Source organism: Gossypium hirsutum, chromosome A05, assembly GCF_007990345.1.
Source record: "Gossypium hirsutum isolate 1008001.06 chromosome A05, Gossypium_hirsutum_v2.1, whole genome shotgun sequence".
In the NCBI taxonomy this organism is placed as follows: domain Eukaryota; kingdom Viridiplantae; phylum Streptophyta; class Magnoliopsida; order Malvales; family Malvaceae; genus Gossypium; species Gossypium hirsutum.
In genome coordinates this window covers 11,902,135-11,926,414 of record NC_053428.1, presented here as the reverse complement: position 1 = coordinate 11,926,414, position 24,280 = coordinate 11,902,135, and the positions used below count along the sequence as shown (strand labels likewise).

The window sequence follows — 24,280 nt, the reverse complement described above, 5'->3', positions numbered from 1 at the left end:
AACATTTAATGATAATACTAGCACACAATAAATACACAGTATATAACCGGTATCTAAATTATGTTGTATGTGTACAGATAGGATAAAATTTATTTACTTAAATTCATTAAAATTATTAATTTTTAAGTTCAAAAGATTAATCTACTTGCAACGAAATTTTTTTAACAATTTAAATTTAGATTTACCTTTTTATCTTCATTCTAAATTAAATATTATTTAAAGATCACACACCACCTTCACATCTCTCTATTTTATTTTCTAAATTCTTATAATAATTTCCGTGCTATACAGATTACAAAAACTTGACTTCAATCCTATCCGGAAATAAAAGGTAATTAATGTTGAAATGCAAGCTGATAACTTCATTGGTTTGCGTATTTTTAACTGATTTATATCATTTTATTATTATTCCCCTGACAAAATTCAGCCTTTGTCTTGTAGAGCTGATAAAGCTATTTTAATTTCTTGTATCAATCATTGGTAGGCCTACCAAATAAAGCAGATTAGCCTGTAATTCAGGAGGAGTATATCTTTAGTTCAAATTCCAAAGCTTCACACCTATAAATAAACAAAAGTGTAGCTTCATAGAATAAAATCAGTTGAGTTAAATCTCAGGCCATCCTCATCTAAATGTGAATAATAAATAATATAATAAAAAGACTTCAATCTTCTGGTGTTCCACCATTAATCGTTTTTATTTTATGCATAGTGTTAATTTAGTACTACAATATTGGTATTTGCTTTTCCTTGGACCTCACAAACTTTATACCAATATCAGGTCAAATTTTGAAGGTTCGTTTAGCAGAAAAAGGCTTTAATAATATCAAATTTTGGTGCATCATCACCATGAATGAGTGCTGCTTATATCCCGTTAAATATAATTTATCATATAACCGTATTACTTTATTCAACTTCAATCCAATAATCTAAATGAAAATGAAAGCGGCCATTTTCGATAAAATAGAGAGAGTGATATAGACTATAGAAGGAGGGAGGCAGAGGGGTCCATTCCATTACATAAACTGTTTTTTGGGTTCATTTTTTGCATAAACTGTTAAAAGATTATGAAAAGAACTGTAAAAATGAAAAAAAATTGTTTAATAAAATTGAACCATGGGTGGGGGGATGTGGACGTGGGTGCAATTTTTGAATTGAAAACAGCTAAATTCAATGAGAAAGCAGCCAAATCAGCAAGCAACCAACAGCATAAAGTAAACAAAAGAAAGAAAAAAAGAACAGCTAACTCCAGCAAACCTTGCCATATACTCTTCCTTTTCTCCATTTCTTCCCAAAAAATAGATACTAACAATTAAAGAAAAACCCAGAGAGAAAGTAAGTTTTTTTGGAACAATTTACTGCCCAATAGCTTTACCTTTGGCATCCCATATGAATCTGCTGCTTAGAAAATGAAGTTGAGCAATTAAAGTACAAAGTATAAATACAAATTTTATAATAAAAAAAAAGGTCTTTGAAACTGCAGGGAAGTGGTTTCCTTTGAGACAGAAGGCAAAAAAAAAAAAGGAAGACAGTGTGGTATTTTTAGTTTGGTTTTGAGATGGCGTTCTGCTCTATGATTTGTTGTGCGAAAGGCGTTGATCGGTAAGTTATAATTGTTAATACTGCTTTTCTTTGTTTTACAAAACTCCTTTTGGAAAGTTTCGCAGCGTTTTCTTTATTGAATTTTAGTTTTGATTTGAGGAATGGTAATGGTTTTATTTAGTTTTTGAAACTATCATCTGGGTGTTGATTAAATTTTATCTTTTTCATTTTCATCTACTATCATCTCAAGATTTGAACTTTGTTTCCTTTTGGAACCGTTGAAAAAGGAAATACTTAATCGAGCTTGATATAGCCAGTTGACTTTCATTTAAGCTTGAAATTTCGCACTCTGGAATCCAATTCACAAGGATATGCTGATTTCCATCTTAGACGCAAAGGCTCTTTTGGCTGTCAAATTGAGTCTTCTTTTAATGCGCTTAAGTTGTTTCGTGTTTTTGTGATTGGATTTTAATGTCTTAACATTGTATGATACAATAGGAAAGAGAAGGGAAAGCAGCAGCCGACATGGAGGATATTTTCATTGAAAGAATTACATTCAGCTACCAATAATTTTAATTATGACAACAAGCTTGGAGAAGGGGGATTTGGCAGTGTATATTGGGGTCAGCTATGGGATGGATCACAGGTATGAATCATTTAACTTTTTTTTTTTTTTTGGGGGGGGGGTGTTTGTTCTTTTAACCAAGTGAAAATTGCTATTTTGTGGCGTCCTATGTTTCCTAACTTCTAAGCTTTGAAAGATTTCTCGGTTAATACATAGTTATATCCATCTGCGGCTCACTTTTCGGTTGTTGATCCGACAAAAACTTCAGTAATATTGAATGTTCTAGCATGCATCTTACTATAGTTTGAATCCAGTTTACTATTTGTGAAAATTGTTCTACTTTGCAAGTATATTCCTGGACTGGCTTCTGTTATTTTCATGGTTCATATCTATATGAATCTCATGTAACAAGGTAGAAAAGGTGCTACTCTGTTGAAGTAATGATGCAGAAGTTTCTTATAATGGAATCAGTAGTAAGGTCAGAAGTGTTAAAACTTTCGACCTAAAACTGTTCAGCGATAGGTTAAAGGGCTAACATGATAAAGTTGTAACAAATCCCAAATCGAAATGATGTGAATCAACATCGCTTGGCATTCACTCATAATAGGTGCAATGGAAAAACTGAGAAAATTAACCGTATTAATAGATCATAAAGATTGGGAAACACATACCAGAACATGGGAATGATCCTCCAAGGACTCTTCCAATACATAGAATCCTGGGATAAAATTGAATATACCCAGTCACACATATACCAGTGTCGAAGCCTGACTAATATAGACTATAATGACTGTTTTTGGACCGACTAGGATCGGACTTCATTAGATTCTTGTTCTTCTTCCCATGGAAAGTTGATAGCCAACTTTGAGGCTGTACCATCTTCTCTCTGGACCCAGCCAATTCCGATTTCGCTAATTGCTAGGGAAGTTTTATGGCAAATAAAAATTGTAGTTTCATCAATTGTTGAAGGGTCACCATTAGTACTTACTGTGTAATTTTAGGACTTTGGTGATATTCAAAATAGCACCTCTCTTTCTCTAAACACCACATTAGTACCATCAATAGTTTCCATTTGAATAATGCTTTTGGAATTCCATGATTATTTCTGTTGCAACCAAAATGAACCTTCTTGATGTTTTTCTATTGCTTTGTTTTTCTTTCAACCTTGTTCTTGTTTTGAAAGTTATAGACTTGCAGATCGCAGTTAAGAGGTTGAAGGTGTGGAGCAATAAAGCAGAAGTGCAGTTTTCGGTTGAGGTTGAGATATTGGCAAGAGTTAGACACAAGAATCTACTGAGTTTACGAGGATACTGTGCTGAAGGGCAAGAACGTCTGATTGTATACGACTACATGCCCAACCTAAGTTTGCTTTCACATCTTCACGGGCATCATTCATCAGAATGCCATCTTGATTGGAGTAGAAGGATGAATATCGCAATTGGCTCTGCTGAAGGAATTGCGTAAGTGTTGAACCCAATTTTCTTTTCTATTCTATAACTTATTCTAAAAAAAATGTCAACCCCAACTCTTTCGCTTGATTCCTTCAGTTACCTTCACCATCATTCAACCCCACACATAATTCACAGAGACATCAAAGCTAGTAATGTGTTGCTAGATTCAGATTTCCAGCCTCAGGTTGCTGATTTTGGGTTTGCAAAATTTATCCCTGATGGTGCAACACATGTGACTACTCGAGTTAAGGGTACCCTTGGCTACCTTGCCCCTGAGTATGCTATGCTAGGAAAAGCTTCGGAGAGTTGTGATGTGTACAGTTTTGGCATTCTTCTGCTAGAGCTTGCCAGTGGCAAGAAACCCCTTGAGAAACTGAGTCCAACGGTGAAACGCCCCATTGCAGAATGGGCTCTACCTCTAGCTTCTGAGGGGAAGTTCAGTGAATTGGCGGATCCAAGGCTAAATGGGAAGTATGTGGAAGAAGAGCTGAAAAGGGTTGTTCTGGTCGCACTTGTATGTGCTGACGCTCAGCCCGAGAAAAGACCTACCATCCTTGAAGTTGTCAAGCTGCTCAAAGGAGAGTCCAAAGAGAAATTAAGTGAACTAGAAAATAGTGATCTGTTCAAGAACCCGCAGTCTGCTGTTTGTAATGATGAGATATTAGCTTCCGAGGAGAGCTCAGACACAATTAAGGAAGAGAAGGATTCCTAATCCGGTGAAGGAGACTGAGCACGGAAGTCCTTAAGATGGCTAATTCCAAGGACGAATTTAAGTATTAGATGTCAAAATTTGTATATTTGATATGCATATATATATTATTGTTTTCCTTTGCTTATTTATCTTCTCGTAAGAGGTGGCAGTGGTTACCGATGCCGGCAACACCACGTTGTAACATGGAACCATGTTTCAGGAGTGCTATGATATATGTCTGGGGGTCAACGTAATGTTTCTTGAATTCTTGTTTTACTTTAGTCATTTGGTTTTATAGTGGGCGTTCTACATCATCTCTGGTTTCAGATATCTGGCACTATCTGCTGCTTGTGATATGAGATGTGAAAATCAATCTCTATGCCGATGGCAATGGCAATGCCTTTTTATATCCACCTCTGAAAAATGATTCCAAATGATCAAAGATAGGGGATTCAAACTTAAAAACTAACACCTGGGCAAAGCAAAAAGGCTAGAGTTATATTGGGCTGAAAACATGGTAACATTTAAATCTATACGTATCTCAATTGACGATTAATAAGTCAAAAATGCAAACTCTTAATCCCTTTCTTTATGAACACCAAAATAAGTTAAATATCAAAAGAATATTTGAGGGCAAAATCAGAAGGGTTTTGCTCGTATATTTACAACTCCCAGCATTGTTACAAATGGTATAAAAAGTACATGCAACTACTCAAACAAAAAGGTCAGGCCTCTACCAATATTTCGGGCGCAAAGTGTTACACAGGCGTAAGCTACAGAAACAACAACGAACAAGGTTGACATGAACCCAGACTTAGGTGAATGTATCCTCCCGATCTCCTTCTGCAGTCTCACCTTCCTCCAAGTTGCTGAACTCAAGGAAATGAGTCGGCCTGTGGTCCTCGTTGTAGTATTCTCTAGGTGTCCCTAGCTTCACCCCATATTTCATGCTAACTGTATGCTTCACTCCCATGAAATTGTAATTCCATGGACCATTGTCAGGGATCTATAAGTACAACATAAGTAAAGAGTCAGTCCCGCAACACCCCATCCAATATTATATACATTTGATTGAATTTTAATGGATAGGAAATTCAAAGAACACAAATCAATGAAAATATTCTCTTACCATATAAAACCCAAGGAACCTATCACTTAAGAGCATCTGCACCTTCTCGTAATGAGTTGGAAGGTAGCCATGAGGATTGCTTCCTGTATCTTTGTTTATCCGTCCCCACTCATATCCACTAGGTGTAAGCTTGTACGCTGTTAATGAGCAAGAACCTGGAGTGAAACTGCAAGTCAAGATAATGCACTTCTCTCCATCCCACTGTTTGTTGTTCTCCAAAATCCGAGCATGGGATGTGACATCCTGTGATCAGAATTGCATGATAATAGACAGCAATTAGTTTATAATATTAGATCAGTCATGGATAAAACTACAACATTGAAATATTTCACTAAAATTGTACTTCAAGAAGCAAACTCTAAAAATACCTGTGGTGATAATTGGGGAAGCTCATTTGGTTGTGTGTGCAACCATCCCAAAGGCTCCAGATCATTCAAGAAATCATGTTCAGGAAGAGCTGATGGAAGATGAACTTGCTGATGAGTACCCCACTGTGGTGGCATTGCAATACAGCGAATTTCCTTAACCTGAGGATTATCAGGAGGGCTTATTCCATACAAGTACCCAGCAATTTGAGTCCGCAAATCTGCTATGCAGATGAACTTCTTTAAAATGTTCTTTGGCATGATGTAAGTGTACCCCGTTTCCTGCATCATTGATTTTAATAAAGATCAGCATAAGCAACTAGATAAATGATTAGATCTCAAATAGTCAGTTATGTACCTTTATGTCTTCTGAGTTCACATATATATGATTGACACGGAGATAAAGATTAGTAGCTGATATTGCTCTAACACGCCAGTCAGTCTTGGACCCAAATGCTGCTTGCTCGTAAGGACTTGTGGTCGTGACAATGAGCTCATCACCATGCACATTCGTAGTCCTAGTTGTCACAGCTGTCAGCTGACTTGCTTCCTTAGCCTGAAAGTATAAGTTGATAAATTTAGATAAAATAGAAGTTCAGCAAACATAAAGCCAAGTTAAATTAGCAAGCAATCATAAATAAATAGTAATGAGGGGAAAAAAACCAGAAAGAGCTTAACCTGTTTCTCAATCTCTGCTATTTGTTGCCTCTGTTGAGAGGGTGGAGTAATCTCAGCTCCGAGAATAATGTCACGAATCTCGGACTGTGTTAGGGCTGACGTGTTCACATTGTTCTTTTTGGCATAGTCAGAGAGTATGAGATCTCTTAAAGCAACTTCAACCTGTGCCACGAAATTCCACTTTAATGTACTTGCAAAGAAGGATGCATGCTTCTAAAACTAATTGGTGAATGCACTATGAGTAACAATAACGCCTACCTTCATCCACTGATCATCAGTTAGAGAAGGCCAGATATGGTGTGGCTCAGTAACAATTGTCTTGTCAGGTTTCAGTAACATCTTAGCCTTCTCATTGTTCACATGAAGTGCACGAAGGATCAGAATAAGTCGGGAGAATGCAGTGTATGATGAGATACTCTTCAACCAGTCATCATAGATGTTAAACAAAACCATTTGTGGTTCCGTAGCCTTAAGAATCAGATCACCAAATTTTTCTATTTTCAAGCAAGCTTGGAATGGTAGTTGCAGCTCACTTCCCTTGATAACTATGTTAGGGAAATCCAGTAAGTGAACCTCCAAAGGATCAAGCATTCCCTTCCGAGTAACAATGATCTGCTTTGGTTGTTCTTCAACAGGCAGAGACCGCACAAGAGCAGCAACTTCTTCAGCAGTTTTCCACTTAGCAAGCTGACCAAGACGCTTTTGACCTGCCCACACGCTTGTGTGAATGACCTGCAAGAAGCGAAAGTGATCGAGTTGAGATCTTCACAATAGACAAACTAGCTTAGAAAAGAAATGCTATATGAGGAAAGAAACCTTTAGGAACAACTGTCCAGTCCTGGGATTAAATATGAAGATGGCACCATTAATGGGCTTTGTTGTGAGATTCCCTTCAAATGTCTTATGGATTGTCACACGATAAACATTGGTGTCGTCAACAAACCAGATAATCTGGTTGCTGAAGATCTCCCCATAATTTTGGGATGAAAGATATGGCTCAGTAGGCTCAGAAGAATACAACTGCAAACCTTTTCTTATCCGCTCCCTTAGGACATATAAAGCCGGATTTGACTGTATAAATAGAAAGAAAAATTTAGATCAACCCTTGATGCCCATACATATATTATCATTTAAAAACAAACGTAGCTTCAAAAATCTGAATTATAGATTATTATATTTTCTGTCCACCGATGTTATATAACAGCAAACCATGTTACCTTCATGATCTTATTCATTGCCTGAGCAAGCAGTGGCTTTGATCCAGGGAACCAGTTACCGAACGCAGAATGCAAGTTGTAAGCCAGATCAAGTCCAATCATCACCCCTACATAAAGACAATAGATGATCAGATCTTTGACCAAAAGAAAACAAAGGGCATACAGGAGAGAAGGAAAAACAGGAACAAGTAGGTGAAAATTTACCAGTAGGAGATGGATAAATAGACATGTTGTCTGTTGTATAATCCATAAATTTGGCTCGAGTGTAACGCTCAATATCATGCGAATCATAATCTCCCCACCGAAGTTGTACATCTATCCAATATTTATTGCTTGCTTTTTGATCAAACATGTCCTTGGACTCTGCCACAAGACTAGGCTTTGACATAGGCCATCTATGAGCTGCAAAGAGAAGAATATCTGCGCAAGAGCTGTTCATCTTATAACTCTTCCTTGGATGAATTGTCTCCTTCTGAACAGTTTCAATTTCCAAAGCGTCCAATTCCTGATCTAGCACTTGGCAAAGATCCATAACTACACTCTCATGAATTTTTGCCACAAATGGGCACGGAAGATCTGAATCAACGATATTTTCAAGGTTGGGATCTTCCCATGCATGAATATTCCAGTGAGATCTAGTTGCACTTGAAAACCGACGTAAACATTAGCCCGATTGATTGTAGGTGACCACCAGAGAGTAATTCTACGGTTAGGAATCTGGTTAAGACCAGATCTCTGAGCATTAGTAAGCTTCTTATACTTCATTGACTCCTCGAATCCAGAAGCCTTTTCCCAAAAAAGACCCTCCCAGGTAGGGAAGCTGTAATATAAGGAATAGAAGAACATAAAATAAGATATGACCATACAAATCATTAATAAGTATAGTAATTGGTCAATTTATCTATGAAATTTATACCTAAACTAAAACCAAGCAAGTACTTACTATGTTCCTTTAAACAAGGTATGCTCTAGAATGCCCTCAACACCTCCCAGAGCTTGGATGACATCAGTTCGATAGTTGTTCAAGTTCCACAATTTGCCATCATGCCTTTGGTGGGTCCACCAGAATGGATTCTGCTTCAACACCTGGTACTGCTTGAAGTCTGTGCGTACTCGCCATCCTTTGTCATATGCTAATGTGTGCCTATCCTTCTGAAACAAAGTATTTATACGTGGTATTCCCCTATCCCACGAATCCTGTTAATAAATCAGGGACAATATCATCAGAACACAACTTTCATGTGACAGATAAATCATATAATGCAAAAAATGTACAGAATGCTAAATGGTTAGAATAACAATCATACGAAAGGATATAACGAGAGGAAACTGCCAAAGAAAAATGGAATCAGAAAACAACAATCGCAATCACTCGACAATAGAAAACAAAACTCACTTCCAAATCCTCAAGAGTTAGGCGCCTATTTTGTGCTTGAGCTTCCTGTCTCTTCAGAGCATACTCGGCCCAAACACGCTGTGAGTCTATGAACTCACTCTCCCATGGCTGTTAAAGTCAGAAAATTATCAAACAATAAAGCAATATAGAAAGTAGAAACAGAAAAACATGTTAGAAAGTGCAATCGACTTTACCTGTATGTACCGGTAAAGATTAGGGATCAGCTGGTCCTCTTCATGGCTCATTCCACTCCTAAAGTGAGTCACACCAACATCAGTCTGTTGACTGTATCGAAGGTCACTCTGTGGAATCAATATGTGTCCCATTGATAACATGCCAAGTCCTCCAATTTCTTTAGGAGTGTAAAAAATGACAGGGGGGAACCTGAAAGCATGGTAGTGTTTTAATAACTTATTATCACCAAAAGGAAGAGAGGCATAAAGAATACGGAGATCAGCTAGAAAAACCATACCGACTAGGCATTTTTGAATTCAATCCAATCTTGATACGAGTTTGAATTTTATTTTCACATTTAACTAGCAGATCTAGAAGCTCTTGCGTATGTACGGTTGCTTCACGGAAGTAAGTCATAAGACCTGATCAACAAAGAAAAAAAATTAAGAGGGAGAAGACCCAATAAATTCAACAAAACAAAAGATCAAACAAAATTCACAAGACCAATATAATAGGCGACATGAAATACCTATTAAAGCAGTATTCCATTTATTGACTATCTTTGTAAATGTTGTTGACCCAGAAGACATGAGAATCTGCCTGACACGATTCTCAAAGACCTTCATGTGCTCATCATCAACCCGTAAGAAAGCAACTGCAGTTCGCTCTTTTGTTTGTTCATTCTGCAAATTCCAAACCCCATCTCTTGTATTGCTAAATGCTTCTTGGGTCATTCTTATTTTAGGAAGTATTCGAACTTCAAAACCACACCTAGACATCAGATATAAAGATACTGCATCAGTCAAACAGTTTCTTCAAGTACATAGCAGGAAAGAAACAATACCACTAACCAGGAAACCTTAAAAACTATCAAAAAAAGTTCGTTGGACAAAGCTATTTTACCTATACAACAAAGTCAAATGTAATCTCGTAATGAAATTTAACAGAACACATTCTGCCACATGGGCAAGACACCAAGCACAGAGCATCACTTTATGTCAATGCACAAAACTAGTAAACCGGTAGACTTATAACATCTAGCGTTATAGCTCCAGATAATCAATGCACATATCATGAATTCCTTGTAATAATGGTTTGGCATAGCTGTCAAGTTAATACATCTCTGAGGTAAAATACAATGGAATTTTCAACATTTTCATTAGAAGAAACCAAAAGCAAAACCTTTGGCCAACCACGAAAATTAATTCAAGCACTAAATGCTGCATACATATAACAAAAACATTAAATAAAGAGGTAATATGAGAAACAAACATGCTAAAAAGCAGGTTGGGATTATCCTTGCTATAGACAGAAACAAAGCTGTTCTCCCATTCCAACGTTGTGATGCTTCTAGGTAGACGATTCTTCATGTCCCAGAAGACACTTCTCCCAAGATTAACTGCAAAGAAAGAAAGAAAACTAGAGACTGAATCTCCAAAGCAGTTTTGTCCAAAAAAATTCAAATCATTTAAGATTCCACAAACCATCATGTTTCATAAGCCTCATTCTTGCATCTCTTGGCCAGCATTTCTTGTTGTTATATCCAACCATGTTTTCATTGTTCGGATCAGGATGCTCAGTAAGATAACGCTGGATTAGGTCTCGTGCCTCGTCATGTGTGAATCTGAATAATATGTGCACCCTATCAATATACCTAGAGTACAGACGAATTGGATGCCTGGTTTCAACTTTTGTGTCCCAGTATGTGATGAAATCATTTCGCATCTGGGGTGGACCGGCAATCTCACTAGCAAGAGTCAATCCAAGAAGCAAGAGATCCAGAACAAGTCCATAATACTGGACAACAAAAGAAGCAAACTGAAGACCACGTATAAGACCATATGAATTCGTGTGACTCATATCTTTGTAAGACAACACCACATTATTCTTTGCAGTTACATAATCTGCAATGTTGTGATCAAGAACCAAACGCAAAAGCCTGCAAAATATAAAGAAATATTATTTATAAATTCCAACAAGGCCAACAAATTCCAACAAGGCCAATGATGAGATGATCAAAATATTTACACTGAACCAACCTGTTTAACATAGTCAAATCAATTTTCTCAAAGAACTTCTCAAATTTTGTCTGAAGCATCACCACACACTGCCCCTCACTTGTGTCCCATATTCCTTGCAAATTGTTTATACCTTGACACCATTTGTAAACCAAAAGCGGGGGTGGCTCAGAATCTGCAGGCTTAATCCAATTAGGAAATAGGTGGCGCTTGTCTCCCTCATACCATAGGTATTGGTCAATGTAAGCATCAGTAATCTTCTCAAGGGGCTCAATTTCATACACTGGAATCAAATAGCTGTACAAATCCATGAACTCTATCCCAACCTGCAAAGAACAGACCATTTTTAAGTTCGAAACCATATATAGAATACAAAGAAGTTCAAAAGCAAAATAAAAGTCATACTGGGCCACCAACTTACTTCTTTGAAGGCACGTTGCGTAAGGAGATGCCGCTTGATCCTTGATAGGGCCTCATGAGGATTATCATAAGCCTGTTCAATTAACCCCAGTTCTTCTCTTTGGAGTTGGTTTAACCTCACAGCTACACTGTAAGATTCCTTCAACCTTTCCAGTGCAAGGATGAGTAGCTTTGTATCATGCTTGTAAGACAAAGGGGGAAATGAAATGGGTGAAAATTTTCTTGATTCCAACCAATGCACAGTTGTGGTATAAATGGCAACGGCTTCTTCTGGAGTGACATATGGCCCATCTTTCAAATAATTGTGCTGTCGTTCCTGCTCAGCTTTTAGCCAGAGGCGTGTCAATCTGCCTAAGTTTTTCCTACAAACGGTTTTATCAACAGTTGCACCTCTTCTGATACGCTCACGATTGTAATGCGCAACATTTGTCCACCAGTCAGCTTTAGATTGACATATCTGAGGATCATATTCTCAATGGGAACTGGCAAACCCGGAACCTAAAGTGTGAATCAGTGAGACAACTAGCACAGGTGACAAAAGTAGCAAGCAAGTCATTCAAAAAAAGGTTTTACCTTCCACGGAATGTTTGCCTTCCAACAGCGCCATGCCTCGCTGAGATGCTGCAATATTGTTCTAGCTTTATTTTGTTTAATGCCCTCTGCAATTTAATTATAAACATACTGTTAGAAGGAATTGCCAACAGGGAAAAAAGGAAGATCGCGAAAGGTAGCAACTAATGACAGTTGATAGTAACCTGGCATGGCATCAAGAACATCATGCATGACAGCAGCTCGAAGTTCCAGATCAAAGTGGCTCTCAACACGTTGCTTGGTAACAGTCTTAGCCACTCCCTTTGAATGTCGACCTTCAAATTGACGTGCAAGCAGATTTCCTAACCACCTTTCTAGAAGAGGCACAATTCCACGAAGGAAAAAGAGCCATACCCTCCACATTGGTGCCCAAAATCCACATCCAGGTCCTTTCCCCACTGGCCCAGTGTTGAAGCGATAATAAATTAAGTGTTTCAAGTCTTTGCACATCCTAATCTGTCTCATGAGCCGGTACTTGTAACGGTACATCCCAGTCAACTGACCAACATGGGAAAAAGTATACTGCAGACCATCTGCCAATTGGAAGGCATCAACATTTCCAAGTCGAAACTGAACATTGGCATCAACTACAAGCTTTGTTAAACGCAGAATCTCCCGACAAAGATGAAAAGCATTGCCAAATCGTGACTTCTTGCGCTCTTTTGTGGTGAGAGTCTTCACAGGTTTCAAGTTGAAGTTGTAATCCAGGTGAAGGTAGTTCAAATTTTTCCTATGTATCAAAAGGTTCAGCATGTTGTACCCTTGCTTGCAAACTTGTAGACCTGCTTCAACCCAATCAAGCTCTGTCGTTTGAAAAAACTTGGTCGCCTGGAGAGACCGAAACAAGTGCTTCTTCTTCTGAGCCTTTGGTGGTCTGTGATGCAGCTCATTCAGCACGAAGCATTTCAACAGTTTCTGATAGCTTACTCGCACTTTAACAGGATAAGATGGAGGACAGTGCTCCTTGTACCAGTCTGACACAAGTGGTATATCTTCAGCACGTCGCATCCGACCAGATCTCATATTAAAAGGGCGTGGAGCAAATAAAAGAGAAATCCCAGCAGCAGTAGTATCAGTGTAAAGCTGTGTGTCACTCAGCAAAGGTTCCACCCCTTCAGGCAAGACAAAATCATCTTCGTCCTCGTCATCATAAATTTTATTTTCTCGTCGCTCCTTGTTTGTGGTAGTTATGGGGTGTATCAAAGGATCATAATAGAATGCCGGTAAATCAGGGTCTTCTGTTTTAATGTACATGACCATGGGAGTATGATACACACAAAGCTTTACTTTCCTGGGCCTATTGTTATAAAGATGAGGGAAAGCAATTCGATACTCTGTCCTAAGAGGTGACCGGATAATGAGTTTGTTTATGTCATTAAATTCATTCCAGTCCTCATCCCCTTTCTCCATATCACGATATAATGGTTCAAACTTAGGACCACCTGAAAATATGCACAGCTGGATGAGAAAGCGTTCAAGCAGCATAAAGAAAAAATAGCAAAAGAAACCAACTCAACACCATAAACTTATCAAAATCAAAGAAATCTGATTCCAGACCTACAACCAGGCATAACGGAAGCAATGGCATGCCATCATCGCAACAAATTTCCATTCCAGTATTTTTCCACCCATTTAAAAAACAAAGAAAAAAGGAGACTGAAATTAGAGATGTCAATACATATTATAGTACTAGTAAATGCAAGCAGCATACAAGTGAAAGGTTCTAGAAAACTACTTCAATCACTAAATATATAATAACTGAATCACAATCAACTGTGTGTCTCCACACCCCAACAGCCAAACTTTGCAAATTTCAGATCATTCATGGACATGGGAAAAAGAAGTTTAGTATAGATGGCAGGAAACTTACCAGGTATGCACATGTTTAATGCTTTAGCTGTGAAGAATGACTCCATGTCAAACAAGTAAAAATAATTACGGTCAATCAAATCAGAAAGAAGTTGTCCAGCAAGCCGGTGCAAAGTGGCCATAATTGGAAGAGAAAGATGCCATTTCCTGTAACTCGGACCATTGATAAGCTTTGTTTTTACAAGAGGCTTATGGTCATAAAACCAAGCGTATACAGCAGAATCTTCTTCTTCATCCAGCTCTAACTGAATCGGCTCTAGAGGATCAACATCTAACAGATTATCAGCATAGTCTAATGGAGGCTCCTCATCATCAAATGGTGGAAACCGCATTCTCTTGAAATGACGACGATCTCTTTTCTCCCTTCGTATCATGATCCACATTGTACCCCACTGTCGAAATAAAAGATAAGTCGATCAATAACAACAAAGGTAGCTACTTCCAAGAATAATTCAACTCAGATAGAACTTAATTTGGCGTCGAATTGTTGTAAGAGGAGAAGGTAATGAGCATACCTGTGCTAAATAGATTGGTTCAACAACCCACGGTATTTCATTCACAAACGTTATTGCTCCTGTTATATGGTACAAAACCTTCACATCTCGAACCTGTTCCCAAGGCATTGGCATATTCTCAAGGAGCTTGTAAACTGCATGAGGAATGAATTTAAGGGCTCCAAGATACACACGCTTATCATGGCAATATTTTTTTGAGGACATGTCCCCATGGTCTCTATCAGAAATAAAACAAAACTAACCATGAATATCTTGCCAATGAAGTGTATACTATCAAAACATCGAACTACAAAGTAATCATAGAAAAGGACTCTATGTATTTTGGAAACGCAACCAAGAGTAGCATGCCTTCAACAAAGTTAAAAAAGAATTATGTAAATACGGTTACAGGTCATACTAGTAAGGGTAAAATTATTCAAAATCAAGAAAAAAAATCCTAGATAAAATGTCTCTATATTTTGCAATTTATTTCCATGCAAATTTCTCGCGTACAAAAATTGCAAAAATAAAAGCACTTAAGTGAAAATTTCTAACTTAGAACATAAATACATAGATAATCCTGCAGAATACTCTAAATATTAAAATATATAACAAAAAAATGATCAATGAGAGAACTAATAACTAACTTTACAAGATCCCATGACCGACCTAACCAGTTTAGCAATTCTCGAAATCGGTAAGACCTAGTGTTAACAATCTTTAATATCTTAAAAAAACAATAATGATGAGGAAAATGAACAAAACATGATAGATCAAATCTCACTAAACTATCTTTAAAACCATGTAACAATATATATTACCTGATAATCTTCCTGACGTGCTCAGGAGGCATATCCTCCTTCTGCGTCTCGACAAAACCAAATTTCCTCTTATCCCCATACCGTTTAGAGTTAAGCTGCATCCATTTCCGAGCCTTCTCCTCCAGCTTCGCCTCTGCTTCCTGCGGAGTCATATGCGGAGCTAGAACTGTTTACGAAGGCTGGGCAGCTGGAGGCGGTGGGATGGTGAATCCCCCGGTCCCCGGCGGCGCTATCTGAGCGTTGTTATTATTGTTGTTCCACATGACAACTTTGGCCGATCAATATATACTCTAACGACCCAAATGCAAGCTTGAAAGAATAAACCGAAGAGGATTTCGAACTTCGTTCGATGAAAATGATTTTGAAATTAGGGTTTTGGAGGGCTGGCGTTTGGGTTTATCTTACTTTTCCTCCTCCCTCTGCAAAGAGAGTGAAATTTTTTGGAGCAAAAATGGAGGGATCGTTCGGCTTTTATAATTTTAGTGTTAAAACAAGTGGCGGTGACAGTGAGGCACGTGATGGATTGTGAGCCACTATGGCCCTCTATATGGGAAACCGACTAAAAACTTCGATGTGGGCCAATTAGGCTCTTATTTTATTGGGCTAAAAGCCCTTTTCAAGGTAACATGATTAGTTGACTTGTGCCTTTAAAAGGCCCGATCTCTTAGGCTTTAGGCTCTTAAATCTATAAATTGAGTTGTGACTTATAATCGACTCTCAACTTTACTAAATACTTTTAATAAATTGATAAAAATGAAACAAGATTTGAACTCTAAACCGAATAAACTATAATATTTTTTTTATTTTACTATTTCATCCAACACAATATTTAATTTTTATTCCAATATATTACAATTTTATTTTCACTCAGATTGTGAAATTATGATAATCTAATTTGAATTTATTTATTTAATTAAGAAATCTCACTATTTTTATTTATTAATAAGTTTAAAATATATGAAGTATCTAAACTTGGTAATTTGTACTTACTTAATATTTAAATTTTTTTATTTGATTTAATTGACACTTAAATTTAAAAACTGTAAGTCAACTTTATACATTTATAAGTATCTGACTAACTCTATTAAAATACTCTAACTTGGTATTGAGAACTAATAGTATAGTGACATTTGACAATCTCATGTTGACACATTATAAAATAATAATAATAATAATTTATTTAAAATTTCTTTTATTTCTTTTGTTAAGTGAAACATAATAGTTAATATATAAAATAATTTAATGATTATAATAATTCATATAATAAATTTTATTTATATTATTTAATTAAATTCATTTAATCAAATATTTTAGTAAAATTAAAATTCTCATTTATAAATGCGATAAATGTTTTAAATAATAAAAAAAATTTTAATGACAAATCATGCCATATCATATCATATATATATAATATATAACAAGGTATGTACCTTATATTTGAAGTGGCACCCTCTCAATTTTCTACATTTAATTTACATAAAAACAACATTTTTTTTAAATAATATAAATAAAATTTATTACAAAATAGCTTTAAAATCAATTTTTTGGTGATTAATTTTAAAATTTATTACCATTTCTTAATAAAATTTATTACAAAATAGTCTTAAAATTTTGAATCTAATAAGTTGTAACTCATTTATAAAATTTAAATAATTTATGCACACAATAAATTTCAATATAAATTTATCTAAAATTTAAAAAATATAAAATGTAAAAAACCATTAAAAAATATTTACTACCATATTAAAATATAACTAAATTTATTAAATTTGTAAAACAATAAGTTACAAAAATTATTACATAATTTTAAAAAATGAATAATATTATTTATACATGCGATAATATTATTTAAACTATAACTTTGTATACAATAATAATTAAACAAAAAATTTAAATATTTAATTAGATAAAAACTTAATAAAGTAAATATTTTATCTTAAATATTTATGGTTCTTAACTTAAGTATTTATTATTTAAGTTTTTTTTAATTTAGTTAGATATCTAATTAAATAAAATTATAAATTAAATAATTTATTTTACATATAAAATTATCTCCTTTACATTTTTTTTAGATAAAACTATTTTAACATTAATATATGTTATTTTTAATAATCACAAATCTATTAAAATTATAATTTATTTTTTAGATAAAACTATTTTAATATTAATAAATTTTTTTAATAATCACAACCTATTAAAATTATAATTTAAAATTTAAAGTATAATTATCTTTAAATGTTAATTACTTGTGAATAACTCTATAAATATGGCAATAATAATTCTTGTTTAGAGACTATCACTTTTTACCTTATAGCTTTCATTGACGGAAAAAAGAAAAACTTGCTATAGGTTTTAAATGTTAAACAAGGCTAGAGGATTTAGGAATTAAAATAGAAAGAGGAGATTATTGCTAGATTCGACAGATTTTCTTCAATATAAGAGAAATAATTTATGATCATTATGCAAGCTTTATTTGCACATTGACACTTTTTGAAGTTTTAGTCAATTATTGCAAATTATGACCATGTTTATTGCAAATTTAAACATTTGAAAAAATATTCCCCTAATAACATGTTGCCAATGATGGAGGAGATGAATTGAAGTTTCATTATAAGTACAGATTCAATACCTCACACGCCAATAAACTATGAACTTATTATCATACACAATTAAAGAGAAATGAAATTATCTCAACAAAAATGATGATTGATTTTAAGTAAATTTGAAAAGTTGAAAGAAAAAATAATTTATAATAGAATTTATCTGCTTCTAAAGATTGGAGCGTAAGTAAAAGCATGTAATGTGTATTTATTTTTTTCTACAATGTTCTCCGGCTTACTTTTTAAGTTTATTTTTGAAATATTATTTATAAATATTATAAAAAATATTAATATTATAATTTTTTTAGGTAGATAAATTATATAAAAAATATTTGATAATATTGTATGACACAGTAAATAATTTTTAAATCATATTATACTTTGTACATAAATTTTATATTGTTTAATGCAATCATTTTCATATTAAATGCATTTAGTTTTATTAACATTTATCAGATAATCTAAAATGAATGTAAAATCCCTATATATTTATTAAGAAATCATGCATTTAAAGTAATTTACCGATCATTTAAATTATTTTAAGTAATTTATTTCATTATCTAATGAGATAACGTCATATTTTATAGACAAACTTTATCAAATCTTTATTTCATTTATCAATGTATTTTTATGAACTTTGAAAAAATATATTTTAGTACATGTGTTTTTACATCATTTATCAATGTGGTACTTCTAATTAACAATGTTAATTTGTCAAAAAAAAAATCAGATAATGCAATGACCTCAAATTAAAAATTCCAATTTTTTTAAAATTTTATTGAAAAAAGCTAGATTGAAATTAAAAAGGAAATAACAATCCCTTCATTTCTAAAATGCTTTGGAATTATTTGATTTTTTTAATATTCCCTTTTTATATTTTGAAAACAAGTAATTATTATTAGTTAAAAATTTCACGAGCAGACATGTAGAATGGATTAAACATTTCATAGATTGAATTGAAACGTTAAATTTTACAAATCATAAAACATTCAATTGTTTATTTTATTTTTGGTATGTTTTATGTCTATTTTACTGTCCATGTTTGAGATTTGAAACGTTAAATTTTACAAATCATAAAACATTCAATAGATTCTTTTATTTTTTGTATATTTCATGTCCGTTTTACGGTCAATATTTGAGATTCACAGTTGTCCCTCTCAATAATGTCATCTCCAAAGTTTGAACCTGAGTTCTTCCATTAGAAGTATAATGTTGTCAATTATTTCTATTGTTACTTATTATTTCTTACAAATTTTGATTTATAAGTTTATACCATATTATTTTAAGCATTTTTAATATATATTCAGCTTATGTAATTATATAGGATAATTTAATATATTGTATTTGTAAAATAACATATTGAGCTATAAAATCTATAAAAAGAATTAGAAAACAAATTAAAGTTATTCATTTATATTGATTATAAAATTTATAAACAATTATATAATAAGTTTAATATAATTTAATCATACAATCAAAATTGTATATCACACTGGTAAAAAACTAGTATATATAATATAATAAGATACATAAGTTCTATATTTGTGTTCTTATATTTAAATTTTTATTATTTTTAAAGATAAATTTGATAGTTAAGTGTAATATTTTAAATTTTAAATTTAAATTTTAAAAATTATATTTTTAAGTTAAAGTTAAATATTTATATTTTTTTATTTATTTAAAAATTGGACTATGAAACCCAAAAATATTTTGTATAACATCAAACCCACGTTTATTAAAAAAATATTTAACTTCTTAAAAAATGTAACTTCAAATATTATAAATATTAAAAATAAAATAAAATAAAAGTAGTTAATTAAAATTCTTTAAATAATAATTTAAAATAAAAATAGTGTTAAAATATACTTAATAGTTAAAAACATATTTAAAAGCTTAAGATATTGTTAATAAATTAAAAATCTTTTAACTTTTACGTGATTTTTAATGAATTTTTTACACTATTATAGTTTTAAATTTAAAATTAAAAAACTTAACAAATAAGTATAACATATTTTTATAAATGCAAACAATTAATCTATGCGCACAAATTTTTTGAAATTTTATGTGATTAGAATTAAAAATATTTTAAAATTTTTAAGTACTAATATGAACATGCATACATGGTTATTGTATAAAATTAAAAGGAATAAAAATATATATTCTACGTTTTTTTTTAATGCAGATAACTTTATTAATTGTGTATAATTGTGTTAAATACGGTAAAATTTTGAGATTAATTTTTAATTTTTGAATTTATTTCGCAATTTGTTTTTTATATAAAAATATATTTTAACTAATAAATAAAAATTAATTTTATTATAATTTATGCAAAATGAATTTTGTATTCTAATATGATTCATGGATTTTATTATTATTATTGTAATTGTGATTTATTATCGATTTCATGGATTTTATATTTACATTTATGCCAGTAATATATTTAGAATATTCAAATAATTTTATTCTATTTGTAATTCATGAAATTTATATTAATATTTAAAGGTTTGAGTTTTAATTTTTTTTTTAAACATTTAGTATAAATAGGTTTCATAAATAAAAATTTAATAGAATTCATAAACACACTTTCATCCATGTTTAATTTAGGAAATTGTATAATAATAATTTAAGACAATATTTTTATCAAATGAATTAAATTTGTTTATAATATTAATCATAAAAATAAATTTAATATATTTTAATTAATACGTATAACCAAACCCATACACCACTATATAAGAAACTAGTTAAATAATATAATAATATGAACAGTAAAAGATACATTAATCGATTAAAAAATTTTTCCAAACTCTTTCTTTATATGTTACTAGTTCACATGTCACGAATATTGCACGTGATTTTTCTTCTTTATTTTCAAAATTTAATAAATAATGTGTTTTTAGTAAAATTAATATTTTTATTTATAATTGTGATAGATCTCTTAAATAATAAAAATATTTAAAATGAAAAATTCAGTAAAATGTAAATGTGATAAATCTTTGGAATAGTAAAAAATTTTAAATGACAAATTCAATAATATAACAATATGAACAATATAATCAAATAATTACTACCAAAATTAAGATGATAAAATATAAATATAGATAAAACTCACAAAATGATAAAAAACTTAAATACTAAAATCAAAATACGAAATATTTTATTTGGAGGGAAATCAAATATTCACCTTTCCTCTATTTTTTTATAGATGATTTTTGAACATTTTAAACAATTTTACATAGCATTTTACGTTTTTATGTCAGTATTTTCATCTATAAATAACCCAAAAACTTTCAACATTTTTCCTCAAGCTCTTAGAGGTTTTTTTATTCAAAAAACACCTTGATAATAAAATGTTAAAACAAAACTCGATATCTATATGAGTGTTGAGGTTTAGAGTTAGGCTTCTAAATAGTCTTCTCCTGTAGTTAGAAATTTATACTAAATTTTACACCTAAAAACATGAATTCTTGAAAAAAGAATTCGGAAGATAATTTAAAAATAATAAAGCATTTAAAAAATGTTAAAATCTAAAAACAAACGTTTTTTTTTTACTTGTTAAATCAATTTCAAAATTATACTATAAAGTAGATCGTATTATTTTATCCTACTCAAAATTTATTTTTCGGTAAAATCAATAACCGAAGAGTAGGTGTATTGTACTTCAAACTCAAATTTGTTGAACACGCGCTCATCTTAGCTACAGTAAATATAATGCAAACACTTGTAGAAGCGCGAGTAAACGTCAGGCTCCCAACCAGAGAGTTGAGTGAAAATTCCAAATTTACAAATAAAACAAAATAAAAACATCCCGTTTAACGGTCAATTCTCAAAAAACGAATTTGCAGCGAACCAAAAATATATACCAGAAACGAACTCTCCGCTTCTGCTTCCGCTTCTTTCTCACTTCTGCATCGCTCGTCGAGGTTCATATAAAAAGAAAATTAAGAATAAAGAAGAGAAAATCCTAAGGGTAAAACTCCAGAGCTGGATTACGTATGGAAATCTATGAGGAGAATGCTATCAGTACTCGTAGCTATAACTTACGGGTTTTGAATTTGCGGGAGAGGGGGCGTTTAGGTTCGCTCAAATTTAACAGAGTCAGAAGCGGTGGTGGCGACGACGAGGACGATGCTCTCGTTGAACGGCAGTTGTTGTATAGGAAGCTTCCTGATCAGCATCTTCTCAACCTCTCTGTTCTAAAGCTCGACGGTTCTCTTTTTGGTAAAACTCCAGCGGTTCTCTCTTTTTGTGGTGCTTTTGCTTTTTGTTTTTATTAGCAATTGTTATAATTTTCTTAATTGCTGAAACAAAAGTGAAAAAGAAAAGTTGAGGTGAGATGAAAAGATATAATGAATCCCTTTTGTTGGTGAAATTTCTTTCTAGCCTTTTGCATCTTAAAACCGAAAGAAAATACAACTTCTCTCTATTTTTAAAGTAAAAAGGATTAATCAATCCTGTGATTTTGTTCTATAATCTCGTTGTAAAATAATATATAAATTTTTTTGGAGAATTGATTTACTGAATTTAAGTTTTAACGAACCAAAAGAATCACTAGATTAGGATTAGTTCAAGAAAAATAAAAAAATATCTGAAATTGATAATTACAGTTCTCTTGTTTATTATTCTTGAAAGAGTTTTTTCGATTATGCAGATGTTAACATAGGAAGGAATGCTACAGTTGCAGAGCTGAAGGTAGCAATAGAGGAGCTTTTTACAGAAATGGCAGGGGAAACTCAAGGCTGTATTTCATGGTATTTACTTGTTTAAACCGGTTGATGGACTTTTACATTATGATTGATTGCTATGCTTTTGATTTTATTTAATATAATTTTGGGATCAAACTAGGGCACATGTTTGGGGGCAGTTTTGCTTGGCTTATGAAGGTCAGAAGCTGGTTAACAACAAGGCTTGCATTAAAAATTTTGGGATCAAAGATGGTGATCAGGTTTTGTTTTCCGTACTTGATAGTTTTTGTGAAACTTTTGAATTATATTATTTTACCATTATATTTTTATAAATTAATGTAAAATTTTAAAAAATATGCATGAATAATCTTCTAGATATGGGCATTTATCTTTCTCCTTTTTTTTTCTTTCGTTGCCATTTTATTTTCATGCATTAACATGAAAATTTTACTATTTTTCTTCTCTCTCTCTCTCTCTCTCGTTTTATTTAAATTTCTTTTCCTTTCAAAAATCTTTTTCTTGTCTATAAGCCCTTACATTTTTTGTTCATTGAATTTGATTTTGACTTCATCAGACCGTAATACGTAGTTTGTTTGTTTTCTATCTTTCCCTCAATTTCTTTTTTACTACCTGATGTTGGTAATCCGGTGCAAACAGCTTGAATTTATCAGGCACATGTCGATGAACCAATCACCAATAAAAAGACGTGTAAAACATCACGGTGTTCCCTGCAAATGGTACGCAATCTAATGAACTTTTCTCTATCCTTTAATCCTCAATAGTAATGAGCAATGCAATTTATACTTGGGGTGACCCATGTTCATTTAATCAAACGTTTCATGGTGGTGCTTACTAACAAGTAAAAACCAATTGCTCTGCGTTTAGCTTTTCACCAAGATCGAGTCACAATCAAGAGAGACAAGAGAATCCTGTGAACCATCATAAAGAGGAGGATGAAGATCAAGATTATTACCACGATGAAGAGCATGCAATGTCCCTGCCGGAGTTCAAGTTTGCTCACTTCTTGAGACGATGGCTCTCGCACACCAGATCGCAGAGTGCTTCTCGAAGGAGGTTGGAAGGCCGGAACCATTCTTCGAGGTTCAATCTGCACCTTTGAGGAGCCTCTGATCATCCACCACTCGTAAAAACAAAAAAGCAAAGGCTTTTGCACTGCATTGTGCCATTGGTCTGAAATATTGTTTGTTGGTGTTCAATATCAGTGAACTTGGATTTTAGTGTAGAGTCAATTGCTCACTTACCAGTACTAGTTTAAATGTAATTGTTTGCATACCATGATATGGGCAGCCAATTTCCGATGCCAATCTCTCGTGTGTGTGTGTGCTTTTTCATTGCTGGGCTCGCAGTTGAACTTGTTAGTCAAAATCATTTTTCATGGATCAATGATTAAGAACTGATTCAAATAGGTTTTACAATTAAAGAAGAAGAAATGGGCAAGGTATGCAGTTTTCTGAGAATTCCTATAACATGTAATGCATAAATTGTAAAGCTTGAAATGCAAAACTTGAAGTGAAGGAAGTTCAAGAGCCAACACCTTCTTACAATTAAGTGAAGGA

General features: G+C 33.0%; 2 protein-coding genes and 1 pseudogene across 2 annotated transcripts; 2 read left to right on the top strand and 1 right to left on the bottom strand.

Annotated features, from left to right (window-relative positions):
• The first annotated feature begins 1,076 nt into the window (after positions 1-1,076).
• Positions 1,077-4,511, top strand: LOC107943958 (PTI1-like tyrosine-protein kinase At3g15890). Its single transcript, XM_016877776.2, has 4 exons — positions 1,077-1,599; positions 2,038-2,185; positions 3,302-3,564; positions 3,652-4,511. The coding sequence occupies exons 1-4, from the start codon at positions 1,556-1,558 to the stop codon at positions 4,265-4,267; spliced, it is 1,071 nt and encodes a 356-aa protein (XP_016733265.1). The 5' UTR covers positions 1,077-1,555; the 3' UTR covers positions 4,268-4,511.
• A 293-nt stretch (positions 4,512-4,804) lies between these two features.
• LOC107943960 (pre-mRNA-processing-splicing factor 8A-like) lies at positions 4,805-15,860 on the bottom strand (annotated as a pseudogene).
• A 5,980-nt stretch (positions 15,861-21,840) lies between these two features.
• Positions 21,841-24,028, top strand: LOC107906454 (uncharacterized). The gene is made up of 5 exons (XM_016833444.2): positions 21,841-22,239; positions 22,670-22,769; positions 22,864-22,963; positions 23,361-23,440; positions 23,589-24,028. The coding sequence occupies exons 1-5, from the start codon at positions 22,014-22,016 to the stop codon at positions 23,821-23,823; spliced, it is 741 nt and encodes a 246-aa protein (XP_016688933.2). The 5' UTR covers positions 21,841-22,013; the 3' UTR covers positions 23,824-24,028.
• The last annotated feature ends 252 nt before the right edge of the window (positions 24,029-24,280 follow it).